This window comes from Notothenia rossii (assembly GCF_949606895.1).
Source record: "Notothenia rossii genome assembly, chromosome: 2".
NCBI classification, from domain to species: Eukaryota; Metazoa; Chordata; class Actinopteri; order Perciformes; family Nototheniidae; genus Notothenia; species Notothenia rossii.
The window spans coordinates 26,136,046-26,151,777 of record NC_136904.1 but is presented as its reverse complement, the minus strand read 5'-3'; the positions used below and the strand labels follow the sequence as shown (position 1 = coordinate 26,151,777).

Below are 15,732 nucleotides of genomic sequence, written 5' to 3'. Positions count from 1 at the left end.
TTTCTATGGGGTTGAGATCTGGAGACTGGCTAGGCCACTCCAGGACCTTGAAATGCTTCTTACGAAGCCACTCCTTCGTTGCCCGGGCGGTGTGTTTGGGATCATTGTCATGCTGAAAGACCCAGGCATGTTTCATCTTCAATGCCCTTGCTGATGGAAGGAGGTTGTCACTCAAAATCTCACGATACATGGCCCCATTCATTCTTTCCTTTACACGGATCAGTCGTCCTGGTCCCTTTGCAGAAAAACAGCCCCAAAGCATGATGTTTCCACCCCCATGTTTCACAGTAGATATGGTGTTCTTTGGATGCAACTCAGCATTCTTTCTCCTCCAAACACGTCTAGTTGAGTTTTTACCAAAAAGTTATACTTTGGTTTCATCTGACCATATGACATTCTCCCAATCCTCTTCTGGATCATCTAAATGTTCTCTAGCAAACTTCAGACGGGCCTGGACATGTACTGGCTTAAGCAGGGGGACACGTCTGGCACTGCAGGATTTGAGTCCCTGGCGGCGTAGTGTTTTACTGATGGTAGCCTTTGTTACTTTGGTCCCAGCTCTCTGCAGGTCATAATTTTGACCCCACGGGGTGAGATCTTGCGTGGAGCCCCAGATCGAGGGAGATTATCAGTGGTCTTGTATGTCTTCCATTTTCTAATAATTGCTCCCACAGTTGATTTCTTCACACCAAGCTGCTTACCTATTGCAGATTCAGTCTTCCCAGCCTGGTGCAGGTCTACAATTTTGTTTCTGGTGTCCTTTGACAGCTGTTTGGTCTTGGCCATAGTGGAGTTTGGAGTGTGACTGTTTGAGGTTGTGGACAGGTGTCTTTTATACTGATAACGAATTAAAACAGGTGCCATTAATACAGTTAACAAGTGGAGGACAGAGGAGGCTCTGAAAGAAGAAGTTACAGGTCTGTGAGAGCCAGAAATATTGTTTGTTTGTAGGTGACCAAATACTTATTTTACCAAGGAATTTACCAATTAATTCATTTAAAATCCTACAATGTGATTTCCTGGATTCTTTCCCCCCATTCTGTCTCTCATAGTTGTGGTATACCTAGGTTGAAAATTACAGGCCTTTCTCATCTTTTTAAGTGGGAGAACTTGCACAATTGGTGGCTGACTAAATACTTTTTTACCCCACTGTACATCATCACTCTATGATAAGAACTCGCGAAGATATTAACAAGAACAGATATCAAACCATGTGGCACTAGGTAGCTAAAAACGGCAAAAATGGCTTACCTTGGTCGTTGTCTGGTCAAAAGTGGTCTTCAATGTTATTAAAATGATAAAAACGCTGCTGAAGGTTAATCCATAGGTTAATCCAATGTGTCTGTGTCCCTTTGAAATTATTTCTGATAATCCATAAGCAATAAACCTGCTTTTCCGTTTCCAGATGTCAGAGCGAGAGATAGGTTCACTCTGATGCAAACCTGCATAGGCGAAGCCCCCCCCCCCTTTTTTTTTTTACCTGCATGTGGAAATTCCCCCTCAATTCTATTGGCTCTAACGGTCAAAAAGAGATGTCAATCACCAAAATCGACCAATGGGTTCCAGAGGAGGGGTAAAAACGCCCATTTCCACCCAAATCACCTCAGAGGTGGAGTTTCTTTAGCTAAACCTCTCTAAAAAGGTCAAATGTCACTTGTTTGGCATCAATCTTGATACAGGGTACTTATTATATGTTGTACTTTGGATTCCTAAAGCTTTTAGTCTACCTTACCATCATCCAATGGTAGTTTTCACTGTAAGTAAAAAATAATGTTTGGACGGACACTATAATTTACAGTTTTTTACTATGTTCAATCTGAATTTTCTTTAGATGTGAATCTTGATTCTGACTTTTCTACATCCAACTCACAGGTTTATAATTACTTTGAGAAAAAAGATTATTAATTTAACCCTTTTTAGAAGTGTAGTCATTTGTTCTGGAAATGTCATTTTCGAGCCTGAGACCTGAAAAACAGGCTCAGTGCTTAACAGGTTAAAAGTTTTTTCGCCTGCCGTCTGCAGACTTGTCAAGCATTAATTCATGGTTTTTACTAACCGGTATCAGTATGTTGTTACTTCGGCATAATTTAGAAACGTGTATTAAAATTTAATCACTGTTAAATATGTTCATTTTGTTGTAGTTGTAGCTCCCGAGCCAGCGCGTCTTGTTTGAATGACGTGAGTAAACACAGCTGGCAGCCGCGGTGAAATTCGAGCGTTTCGAGCGATGCGATAGGAGATATGATAATAGAGTGAAGCGAATAATCGCATCGCGTCCGGTGTGAACGCAGCATTATAAGTAAGTAAGTAATTTCTCATGCTCTGAACTTTGATTATGAAATACCTACAAACTACACTAAAGGTTTAGGGCTGCTTTTTAAAGTGTCTTATCCAAAGACAGATGTGCTTGATGGGATGTAAAACAGATTGTTTTATGTCAGATTTCAAAGATACCTGAGATGTCACACTTTTTATTAAACAGACAATTGTATGCAGACTTGCATGGCAAACAGATGTGTATTGAATTATCTGTTATAGGAGTTCCAAACAACAAGAGATCTGCCAGATGTGTTCTGTGTGCCAGGGTACTTTTTAGAAAAGTTTCAGTGAACTTGATAATAGCATTCATACTATTCACACGATGCTAACCTGTCATCCCTGCAATCTGTGTTGTCTGTGATCTATGAGCCTGTTTTGTGTCTTCTATACAATATGATGCCAGCTTTAAATAAATCATTAAGTGTTTCTCAATCCACAGGTTGAAAGTCTTTCTGATCTTTAAAATGTAACAGAAGGTTTAAATGCACAGAGTTAGGTCCAATAGAGAATATGTTGTATTAATGCTTTGCACTATATATTTGGTCTTTACGTTCTGTATGCCATGGCTTTCAAAACTGTCACATAGTTGGATACAATGGCATGGTTTAGGTCAGGGGTGTCAAACTCAAATACACAGTGGGCCAAAATAAAAAAATCGTTACTAGTCGAGGGCCAGACTGGTTCAATGTTTATTGCAGAACTTATTGAAATGAACTTATTGCACATATTAAACCTGGAACTAACAAAGCTTAAATTATTGCCCAAAACAACATTACACATTAAATAATCAGTTGCATTCATTTCTTATGGCTTTATCTACAGCTTTTCCGGAGTCATTTATTACATTTTTCCAAAGGCCAACAACAGCTTAAAAAAAACAATTTCCCTCAAGAAAAAACCAAACATGCCCTGTTGTCGCAAGATCTAATAGTAATTCAAAATTATCCTGCAGGCCGAAATTAAATCCACCAAGGGCCTGATTTGGCCCCCGGGCCTTGAGTTTGACACATGTGGTTTAGATCAACCTGCTTGCATCAAATACCAAGGAATCATCAGCTGTTCCCGACATGTCTTTTAATTAATTTAATTGTTTGTTTAGTCTAACTGAAAGGGATAATAAAACAAACAATCTGACTGACTACTGCATTTCAAAGATGTTTGTTTTACTGTTGACCGTAGTACAGATACAAATCAAAGAGACCAAAGTTAAATACATGAAATTGATTTATTTTTTCATTTGTATCTTTTTTTGCGACTTGTAAATACCGTCAGATAAATTATAATATAAAATAAAATATTTGAAGTTATGGTCTTTTAACCGTGTCCAGGCCGCTTGGCCCAAGAAGACAGCATCGTATTTTCAGGATCATTCCCTGGATCCAAAGGGCAACTGGATGACCTGCCCAACTTTTTGGTTTCCTTAACCACACAAAACCCAACCTTTAGTTGGTGTAGAGATTAAGGGAGAACCCTGCCATAGTAGAATATAGTGTATACTAAAAGCAATTGTGTATGTACATTTGCGTCATGGATCAGGAAACCAACTAAAAACCCATTGATTTTTTCCCGAAATAATATTTAGCCAAACGGAAAATCTGCTAAGCATCCATTGTGAAACCAAAACGAAAACACAGCATGGCTCAATCAAAACCTTTCAAGATTAATGATACAGTGGCCTTGTGATGCAAACCATCCTTCATTTTTATTTAGCAGGATACCTCTTTAAGTGATTAAAAGAGAAGTTCCTTTGTGGGGATCAAAACACCAAACACACTCATAAAAAAACAGCATGTCTTTTCAACAACATGTCAAGTTTTCTCTGGATAATCCACACACCTGGCTGTCCAGAGTCATCATTAGGAATGTTAGAGAATATAGAATATAGTTCCAAGTAACCATAATAAAGCAGAAGGGTTACAAAGTGTGCTAATGCCAGCATTCCTCTTTTGATACGAAAGGTCCTCAGATGTTAACTTTTCAAAATAGGCAATACACTTACAAAGAATAATGCAAACTCCCAGGCCCAGAAATAACTGCAATACTCAACATACTTTATTTTACTCTCTCAGCATCTGAAAGGCAGAGGGCCTCAAACTCTGGAAAAAAAAACTTGAATTCTCTTGTAGAGTTGGCCTATATTTTTTGGACAGATAAGTACGTTTTTAAAACATTGCACACTTCTCATTTAGCAGCTATTTAAAAATGGTATAACTTCTTAATCCTTATCATTGTGTTGGAAGATCTCTTCTGTACGAGCATACCTGTATCAGAGGTGGGAGAAGTACTCAGATTTTGCACTTGAGTAAAAGTAGAAGTGCCAGAGTGCGGAAATACTCTGTTACAATTAAAAGTCCTGCATTCAAAAGATTACTCAAAAGTATGACCATCTGAATGTAAAGTGACAAAAGTAAAAGTACTAATTATGCAAACATTTCAGAATAATATATTATATGTTTTGATTTTGTATTTCGATCCAAACACTTCAGAGAAATGTTTTGTATATATTTGAGACCTATAATATATTGATGTTAAACAGTATAATAGGGGACCTTTAAGTTGATAACCAATGCCTTAGAGCTTGCATATTAGTCTGCAGCACATTATTGATCCACGAGTTAGGTTGTCACTTCACTGATTGTTCTCGCTTCTGGAACTCAACTGTATACAATGTTGAAGACACACACAATTATGATTAGTGATTAGTTATGCTCTCGGAAGCAATATGAAGAAACTCTGCTGAAAACTGTTTCAAAGCATTTCATGCAGTCAAAACAAAAACGTCTACTGGCCAAATTCTTGGTATTGCAATTCTGTGAATGGATTACATCTGAGCCAGGGATCAAACAGTTTACATACAAATACTAAGGTTTTTATCACTAGTCTTATTGTTATTATGTCTAATAAAGCCCATAATAAAAACAGATCAGCTTTAAAGAGATCTTTTAGTTGTGTTTCTTATACAGTAGCAGATCCTTGTTCACGATTGACATTCAATTTTTGGCCTGTAATAGAACAAAGACATCTCTGCTTCTACAGCACAACAATAATCAGGTATAATTTAAGTCTTTAATCATTTTCTCCTGTTGTGTTAAAATTAGACATTTGTTGTATTTGTTGGTTGCCACAATAGTTCCCTAATGTGCCTTATTTAAAATGACCTTTACAAACCAGAAGTTGTCTTCTCCTTCTTAAGTTTGGTAACTGAATAAGTAGTTAATGTTGTCGGTGATAATGAACATTATTAATTAAATCAATGGTTATTATCTCTCTGTATAAATACAAAAAAATTGGATATTGCGTTGAGGTGCGGAGGTCCTGACCCTCTTTCATAACATTCTGGTTTTCCAGGGGGTTCCGTACAAAAGGTTCCCTACACAGAATTGCACTTATGGCATAACCACAGATTTCCTCTGGGAAACAAAGGTTTACGACCCTGAAATGTATCAAGTACAGCTGCGTGTTCCTCCTCCCTCTCATGGCCTCCCCTGTCTCCCGCTGCCCCAAGACCACCTCTCCACATCGCACGAGACTCCCCAGCCTCTCTTCCTGTTTATCTTCTCTCTCTTCACTTTTTCTTTAAGGCCGTAGACATTACCCTCATCTGCACATGCTGTTTGTTTTAGGCGACATATGGTTTTCTTTGTTCACGCTTCCACACAAATACAAATGTAGCACTGCTGTTTTAAAACATTGCAGTAAATAGTACATCATTGTCAAATATAGTCATTTATAACAAGAGGTCCTTCAAACATATGTTAATAATAACACTATTCTAAAGTGATATTATAATTTGTAAAATTGTATTTTAGTTTTGCTTGAAATGGACAAATGTAACTGTTGATGTGCTATTAGTAATTATGGATTATAAGTAACCTATTTGATCCTAAGTTAAGACTGCATCTGTTAAACAATGACCGACATGTCATTATTAATAAAAGCATATAGAACGTCTATTTCAACATGCTTTTAAAACAATCTACTGGCAAACATTCAGTGTCAACATTACAAGGCAATATGTTTTACTGTAAAGAAATATCATAGGTGAAAGTCTGTTTTATAATTTTCTATTTGATAACTCTAATGCCAAGCAGAGGAAGAAAAAATGCTCGGGAATCCCCGATTATGCACAAAAGAAAAACAAAGTATTGAAACAAAAAGTAAGAGGATTTGTGATTTCAGGAGCAATTTATCAAACAAAAATCTGTGACTCTTGGAACACCTTTTAAGTATAATTTATGTGTCTGCCGTGCCTGTGTTGCGTATTTTTTCTTGGTCTCTTTCTCCATGTCTATGACAGTCTCTTTGGCTTCAGCCTCTCCTGCTGGGAATACACAGCCTTGAGTCTGAAATGTGTTTACATTTTGAGCATGTTACAAATTATCTGCTAAGACTAACTTTGCGTGACTTGGCAGAAGCCTTCACCTTGCTCAGATGTTGTTTGGGTTGATGTATTTCAGGGGTTTGCTCTCTCAATTTGACTGTCTATCTGAAAGGGGTTCTCCAAGCCAGATGTGGACTCAGTCAAAAGGTAAAGTGTGTGTGTGTGTGTGTGTGTGTGTGTGTGTGTGTGTGTGTGTGTGTGTGTGTGTGTGTGTGTGTGTGTGTGTGTGTGTGTGTGTGTGTGTGTGTGTGTGTGTGTGTGTGTGTGTGTGTGTGTGTGTGTGTGTGTGTGTGTGTGTGTGTGTGTGTGTGTGTGTGTGTGTGTGTGGTATAAAGACAGCCTGCCAATATGTCTGTAATCTTTTTTCTGCACTGACAATACTCCACTTTTACAATTTAAACTCTAGAGAATTAAAGGGACATTTAAACCAATGTGGATGTATTTGTATCTTCCATCATATTTTTATGTAAGTATCCTTGACTTGTATTGCCACATCTCTCAACCTCCCTTATCAGTTTGAGTGATCTTACTAATGCATATTATGTGTTGAGGATTGTCCAAGGACACTAACATTTCCCCAAATGTTTCTTCCCAATTGATTTAATCTTTTTTAAAGTACATCAACAGATTTGATTATCCTGTCATTGAACCAGTTTATCTTGGAAATGGACTGCTTAATATCTCCAGAGGACTGCTGTGATACTTACGTTTATAAAACAAGTTGTTTTATTTATGATACATAGAGGCTAAATAAGCCTAATTCAAATAATTAGGTTAGAATACTAATCGAACAGATCATAGTTGTACTTGTTGCATAATTCTGTTTAATCATAAACCCAAAATTGAGGACTACTTGGGATCACTTGAGATTACAGATATTTAAAAAGTTGCTGAAAAACAAGGTCATTTTTCCTTTTTAATGGTTGGCATTTAAATGGTTAAAAGAAAAATGTGTTTATTTCTCAAATCTGATTTATTGAGTTTCTGAGGTGGTGTTACATTTTGATCAGTGTGTCAGCAGAAAGCAATTCTCTCTTAATCTCACTGCAGTGCTCTGGACTTTATTCTGTAGTTTAATACGTGGCAGAATAAAGTAATGTTTCATATGTCGTGTTTTTCACATTAATGTTGAATAACATGGTTTACGATTATTTGAATTATTTGCGCATACTGCTGGTGTGAAATGATTTAGTGCTGACTAAAGGTAGAACATTTAACACGTTTATGAGTGCAGATGTTTTTCACAAAATTGTCTAACCCAGACAGGAAAAAGTGCTTGTGGAAATTGCAAAAAGGTAATGGATAATAAGAACTGGATACAACGTCGGAGGCGGGGTCTCGTTCTTTCCTACGAGAGCTGCTCATTGGCGCATGAGGACAAAATGGCCCAACTTTTGAGAGAGCGAAACGTCACAGATTACCCATCATGCCTGGCTGTCAGAGCAAAAGTACCCGTATGTGTGCTCATAGAGCATGCGCAGTTGAGTTGCCCCTTAAGCCCCGCCCCCGAGCTCACACTGTTAGATGCACGTTCATAATGCCGAGGACAATAACTCTCAGAATAACGTTATTAGCACATTTTACAACTTGAAGACCTAATGTTTTTAATAAGGGCTATACAAATGTTAATACCGGGTTGTTTATTTGGTTAAAAAATAATTATCTAACGATTTACAGACGTCTCTTTCCCAATATCAGTCAATGGGAAAAAGTATTTCCGGGTCCAGGGACATCACGGACTTGCAGTACCGCCGTTTGGACACAACAAATATTTTCCTCCAGTCCAGCGCACTTCCTGGGTGCTTGGTGCAAGTAGGCTGACACTAGTTAACTAGTGCAGACAAATGTATGCCACTAGTTAACTAGTTGTGCTTCTTGTGTGTTAACAAAAGTTAACATGTCAGAGCTTTTGCAGTTCACTAGTTAACTTGTAAGACTTTTAGCGTCACTAGTACGGTCAGAGGTCAGAGGTCACTAATTCATCAAAAAGCTTACACGTTGGGACTTTGGCGTTACTAGTGCTGCTCCTGGCGTCACTAGTAAGGTATATGTGGTAACTAGTCGGACAAAAGTGCCACTAGTTGCTGAAAAAGAGCGACTAGTGTAATGTTTTATTTAACTAGTAAAGCAGAGTGCCTAACTAGTTTGACCATATATCTAACAAGTGAAATCAAAGAGCCAACTAGTGTAGGCCGCTGCCGTCTGATATCAAGGAAATTGAATAAATACTCAAATGGCTTGCCATAGACATGTGACAAAAATGACTTAATAAGCTAGTTGTTTGATTTTTAGAGTCTCTTATACCCCCTAGTGGTCAAAGAACCCACCAGCAATCCAAGAAGAATAATAAGAGTAGAAAATTCACATTATAAGGAAAAGGGACACTCTTGAAGTCTAGCATATCATTTAATTGATTTATACAAATAACTTACAACCATAAATGATAAGAGTGAGTCATCTTTTGAGATTGAAATGAGTTGATTACCGTATATGTCGTGAAAATAAATTGACCTGATGAATGTCTTGTCTTGGTTAAAATGTGAATGTCTTAACACAGAGTAAAATAAAAGTCTGCAAGAAGGAATATTTACTTACAGTACAATGTACAGGGTTATCAACTTGAAGAGAAGAGGCTGCATAGCATACACATTTAACACGTTGTTCACTTTGTATTTTAATCTGGATATTTTTATCAGCAGCAGCAGAATACTTTAGCATTTCAAAATCACACCTTGATAATGAAGAGGGAATCAGTGAGCAGCAACCATGCACTTGACCAGTCTGGTCCTCAAAACAGATCATCCACAACAGATTGTCCTACACACTCTTAACTTTACTCAACATGCTTTGTAGTTTATCCTGCCTCTGTTTTGTGTGCTCTGAGCACAACCAGTAAAAAAAGACAAGTCCAGCTTGCTTCAGCACTTCTTGATCAAGCCAAATCTCCATCGTGGGCTTTTCTGTTGATCATAGAGATCTCCTCCTCTGGCTGGGTGAAGATCATCTTTGGAAAAGGATACAGTCTTGACTGTGTATCATACATTGTACGTTTTTATAAGAAAACACTCAACTGTTATATGAGGAAATATAATATTTAACTAAAAAGAAACAAACAATAAGTAGCCTTTAGTGGTTTTACAGTTTGTGTTTCATTCAAGGCTGTTACAAATATTTCCTTGTTTTAACATTTTATTTGAGAATGTTTGGAATAGCTCAATGTGCTCATCTGATATATAATGCCTTATCTTATGGAATTGACAACATGTATTAGACATTACATAACTACCTGCACCTAGAGGAGAGTGGAGCGTGATGTTGGTAATGAGTTTACATGTGTCTGGTAACATATATAATATGTGATTGAAATCATACACAATCTGCGACTGATCAGTCGTCAGCCTTTTCAGTCCACTCTCCTCTCCTCCTCCCTGCACTTCATAGGGATGAAGTGAGACGCTATGTGCTCCCTCCTGGTCTTTTTTCCTCGCATCGGCCTTCCCTTCTGAGACAGAGTTATGAACATTTCTTTGCGATTTTTAGTCCACTTTGCAGAGGAGTAAGCGTTGAAGTAGTTTTCTAGGAAAACCTCCTTGAAGTTGCAGTTTTCATTGTAGAGCCTCTGTAAAGGATAAGACAAATATCAAAGCTTGAAAAAAATATTTGAATGTCATTATTGTAAGTGCTTCATTAGTTCAAATGTATGTTCTGAAATTATTGTTTTATATTTGCTTGATTGTGTATTATCTTGAACAGTGTGTGGCCTCTCAAAGAGGAAAGTATTACCTTGCCTTGCAGCTGTCCAGCCTTGTTCATAGTTATGTAGTACTGACTCTTCACACCTTTGATAGCCAGTATGCCCCCCTCAGACACTGTCCTGATCTCTAGGATACCTGCCAGACAGTTGCACAGTTAATAAAACACGACATACTGTATTACAGGATAGATAAAACGTGTCAACATCTAGCCTTCACTGTGGCTCTGTGCTGTGTCCAACATCCATCTTCATTAACAAGCTAGACGGTAGTTCCTGTGGTTAATCAGCCAGTGGTCTCTCTGGCTTTATTCAAGCGTTGTAAAATGGCCTGGGTGGCTATTACACAAACCACAACCTATGCCATGCCACATATGGGAGACAGATTAGGCCTCTTTCTCCTGGGATTGAGGAAACTACCTCCTTGAATGAGCTTTGCACGCTACGTTTTAGGCCTGCTCTTCAATTCTGTGGGAAAGTAAACTTGCACTGAATTGTTTTGGTTTGTTATTTCTTCTTATTTTGTTAAAGAACTTCTGGTGGGTACCAAATGTTTCATTACACTTCTTGGAAATACAGTGCAGTATAAACAAAGGTATTTCTGAAATTGTTAATTGAATCAAATATTACTAGTCCCTACAACGAAACAATATAAATGTAATGTCTTAACGCTAGATGCTTTTGGAGAAGATGCAAATAAAACTAAACAAATCAGACCAAAGAGAAACATTTTAAAATCTGAAATGAAGAAAAAAACCTTACAAAGGTAAGGTTATTATAGGTTTGCTTAGGGGAATTATTCAACATTTACTGAAGTCCGAAAGTTATACATCAACAATGTCCATATGATATATTTTCAGGTTAGATAAAAACCTTGTAACATATTGCAGAAATAATTTAATTTGGGAGGAAGAGAAAAGGGGAGACCTCTATTAAGGCAGTTCAGATGGACATTAAGCATGCTGCATGTTAGTGTTTGCTAGATCACTAACAGATGTCAGAGTCCCCAACATAAAATGTTGTTCGGGCTCTGTTAGCACTTGATATTTGACTTAATATTACTTCCCTTAAAAGGTGCACCCTGCTTTTCTACCCCCCTATTAGATTTAATGTTTTATGATTAAATGTGAGGTTTAAAATTACACTATTAGAGCTATACCTTCATTTGTGAACATTAACAGTCAGTGAACCGTAAAATTCCTGATGAACTTTTAATCAAATGTAATAAGCAGGGATCGCACTGGAATGACTTTGTTCTTAGTGTGTCTTAATGGTTGTATTGTTGTTATAAAACATTTAACCATTTTGGTTGTTTTGTCTACTGTGAAAGGTGGCACATATTTCCACACAGATGCACACATATTGTTAACATTGGTTCTGACGCAGATAAACTAACCTCGGCTTGAACAGATTTGTCATCACTTGCTGAGCCTCTGGCTAAGTAAACTGACTTTTGGGTAATCCCTAATCCTGTTTTCTCTGAACAGTGTTTGAATCTATTTTTTCATCCCCTGGAAAGGATGTTGCGATGTTAAGATTAAAATTGACTGCTTCATACTATAGGTAAATCCTCATCTTCACCGAAACGACAGAATACTTCAGACTTTCATCAGATTACCTGTATGTCAGTGTGTCATTTATCAAATGACTGTAAACAAGTAGCAGGTTGAAGATCCAATCCTTTTTTTCCTTCTGCACCTGACACCAGGTCTTTTATTTTTCAATCTGAGTGATTTAGTAGAGAAATATAACATATTACTACTCTCTCATATAGTCTTCAAATGTCTTGTTTTCCAATTGTTTATGTGGTTTGGGAGTTGTTGATGGCCTATTTCGAAGTTGTTTATCTTCTCTTTGCTGTGGCTGAGCCTAACTTTTTATTGAAATCATTATCACATGTTTGTGATCACAACATGCGCATCGCCTTTCACTTGGACACAGACGTACATATGTTGGTAGTTACCATTTAGTATCGTGTTTGGAAATGTATCTGCTACTTAAATCTAACATGTGTTTGTTTGATTTGAGAATATAACACATACAAAAGCTAGAAGTAAAAAAACTTGTGCCGTTCAAGACATGAGTTTACTGGAAGTAAGTCTATATTTTAGTTGTAGAGGCACTTGGAATGTAGCTGCCAAAAATAATTCAGCTCTAAGTTTCTCATTTTGGTTTCTTCTTTTATGCTTTCTCTTTTTGTAAAAAAACAAACAAGCAGTTCAAGCAATCAGCTTTTCAATAATTTTTGTTCACTGCGTGCAAAAAAGAATTACTCACTGATTTAGAACACATATATCTGGTCTTTTCAAATGCTTGTTTGTTACATTTTTTTGTGCTTTTAGCGTGCGACTGTCAGGCATGGTTGTCATTTTTTCTGTCTTTTGTTGCCAATTGTTACACAAGCAGTTTTTCATCCACTTTGAGGCATTTCCCCGCCAAGCCAACATTCCAGTCACAGCCACACTGTCAGATAGGAGGAAATGATAAGTACTTGAAAACATCCTCACCGTGGCCGAGATATTCAGTGGTTGACATTGGCTCTAATAGAAACATGCAACAATTGTGTTTAATTCAAAGGTAATGACTATCAAATAAAATTAGTCACTCAGTGTTGAAATAGCAAGCTTATTGGACATATTTCAAAACACAGTACCGTGGCTGTCTCTGTGTGAGACATTCATCATAAGGTTGATATCAACACATTTTCCATTTCTAATATTCATGCCAGTTCTTTGTCCCAGACCTCATTCTGACAGTGTTAGTTTCTGGGAGAGTAAATCAAGCAGAACAAAAGTGAGTCTGCTGCAGTGTGAGTGTGAGGTCACAGGATCCTGGCACCCAACAGGCTCCATGGCCCTTCAGTTTACTTAATTACAGCCTGTGTTTAGATGGTGTTATGGTTTAACAAGCCAAAGCCCCAACCTGCTTCATTTTACCTCTGTCACTTTGGCTGCTCAAACAGAGACTCATGACCCATTAACACTGATTACTCTTTGGAGAACTCTGTATAATAACACCTCCCACGTTCTTCTGTCACCTTGACAAGCCAAAGGCTTTTACTGGAAACATCTTACAACTAAACTCTGCAATACCAGAATCATACCATTTCATATTCTAGGAATAACTTCATACCTGCATTTAAGTAAATGTATATTTGGAATATATATTCTTGCAAATTTGTTTCGCTTTTTATTGATAATAATTGGAACTCATAATGTACCATTGGTATTATAATTTGAAAAGTCATCCTTACTGTAGCAATTGGTGGGATCTTGAGTCCCGTTGATGTTGCCATTGTCATCAATTGTCAGGAACCACTGCGTGCGGCTGAACAGCTGTCGGATGCGCACATCTCCTCCCTCCATGTAGTCGTAGTTCCTGGTGTGGCGCTCGTGTTTGGAGCAGTTCATGATGGCGGCAAGTTGCTCTGGAGTGCAGTCACTGTAGACCACACACACGCTGCCGAACAAGAAGATGGCATGCAGGTACAGTCCCGAGAACAGATTTTGAAGGTTCCATGTCAGCATCCATTTGCGCATTATAATACAATGCAGTGGGGGTCAATGAACAACATACTTAAATGTGAGATAGAGATCTGTGCGCTATCCGTCAGCCCAGTGACCCCCTGATCCCTGACTATAATGCTTGTGTTGAGACCTCCGGATCCTGTTGCAGTTATTCCTATTACGTTGGGACGAGATGGTTGTGGAGGAGACTTTGTGAAGCTTGTTGGGGTTGGCTGAAGCTGGAGAGTGCTCTGAACAATACTGGTGACAGTATTATGCAATGATATGTCTTTAGTCCTCAGCGACGCTCTGCGTAGACTGCTCCATCCTCTTGAGAACATAGTCCGACAAGAGACTTCATAATCCAGCTCAGCAAATGTTACGCAGGATGTCGCTGTGAAAATAAAGTAAACTGGTTTGATTCTAGCTAATGCAGTTGGAAAATATTAGACTCAGAGATACACTTACATGTTGAATTATTTTTTGTTAAAAAAAGTCATAAAAAAAACAATTAATTCTGTAAATTATAACAAGGATCGACCAAAATGTATAGCAACGTTCAAATAAACACTTTCCTTTATCTAATATTTTGTGTTTGATACAAATACGTTTTGTACATATCCCAGCAATATCTAAAAATTCAGGCAAATTGCTCCCTTTCATAGACCCACAACAGACGTATTGCAACAACATTGTTGGATTACTTTACAAGACTATGGTCTGTAATCTCATCTGTATCAGAATATATACAAACAAACAAACAAACAAACTGTGCTGCTTTTCCTGTAAAAACAAAAACAAAGTTTAATGACTTACATGTGCTCTGAGTGATGACACGAATTGTCGGAGATGTGTTCCCTTCCAGAGAGAGTTTTAATTTGAAGCCTCTGTAGTTTTAAAGCTGTCGTCTCAGTTGTAAACCAAGCACAGTGATGAAGTAGAGGTAAGCAAGAGCTTGGAGCGTCTGCCAATTCCCATGGATGTCTGTCTGATTCTGGCAGGCTGACTCTGTGCATCTTCCCCTGTCGCTGTGCACTCTGCTTAGATAAATGCCTCCTGCTGACCTCACTTGAGAGCAATTAGATCCCAACCAGTCAGCTGTTCCTGGCCCAGATGCAATGGAGAAACACCCTCTGCCTGCCTCTTGCTGTCAGTCACCCACCGGACATGAGAGGGAGCTATAAACTCTTAGAATAGCAGGCTTTCCTTGGTATGCACTCTGAAATAGTTTATGAAAATGTGCATGCACACTCACCCTTTTGGAAATCGCAACAACATCTCTCCTTTTTCAAGGAAAAATGTCTCACACCCAAATAGGTTTGAGCACGTTACAGATCTCATAATGAATCACATTAAGCTATGGTTAAGATAGTTGCTCTGATGACGAAGGGTTGCAGAATTTCTTCCCTATCATTTTAAATGTCAAAATTAGTTTGTGGTTGTGCTGAGCTTCCTTGAGTAATTGGCATGAATTTATTGACTCAAGTAAAATATAACTTCAAAGAAGCCCTTTAGTTTTCATTCTTATTGAGTATAATAGTGGGAAGCAATAAGTTATGGTTGGCAGGTATCCATCCAAGAGGAAAGAACAGAAGACATAACTGTTCAGAAGTATTCATCATCTCTGTGTCGGGGGTCATGCACTCTTTCACTTTTTGTGTTTGCATTTAAAGTCACAATTTATTGCCTTACATACCTGGCCTTTCCTTGGACTCACTACTTCAAAAGTTTATATGGGCCCTAATGACACGCTCCCTGTGGAGGTCAGGGCTGCA

At 38.0% G+C, this 15,732-nt stretch overlaps 1 protein-coding gene across 1 annotated transcript; it reads right to left on the bottom strand.

Annotated features, from left to right (window-relative positions):
- Positions 1-9,087: 9,087 nt before the first annotated feature.
- On the bottom strand, positions 9,088-14,982 carry fgf7 (fibroblast growth factor 7). The gene is made up of 4 exons (XM_079667022.1): positions 14,774-14,982; positions 13,705-14,351; positions 10,484-10,590; positions 9,088-10,319 (listed from the first exon to the last, which is right to left on the bottom strand). The coding sequence occupies exons 2-4, from the start codon at positions 13,988-13,990 to the stop codon at positions 10,104-10,106; spliced, it is 609 nt and encodes a 202-aa protein (XP_079523148.1). The 5' UTR covers positions 13,991-14,351; positions 14,774-14,982; the 3' UTR covers positions 9,088-10,103.
- Between the last annotated feature and the right edge of the window lie 750 nt (positions 14,983-15,732).

Coding starts and splice junctions, on each gene's coding strand:
- fgf7 (XM_079667022.1), bottom strand. CDS start 13,990: ATGCGCAAATGGATGCTGACATGGAACCTTCAAAATCTGTTCTCGGGA. Junction 10,591..13,704: donor AGATCCCACCAATTGCTACA/GTAAGGATGACT, acceptor ACTGTCTGGCAG/GTATCCTAGAGATCAGGACA. Junction 10,320..10,483: donor CTGGACAGCTGCAAGGCAAG/GTAATACTTTCC, acceptor TATCCTTTACAG/AGGCTCTACAATGAAAACTG.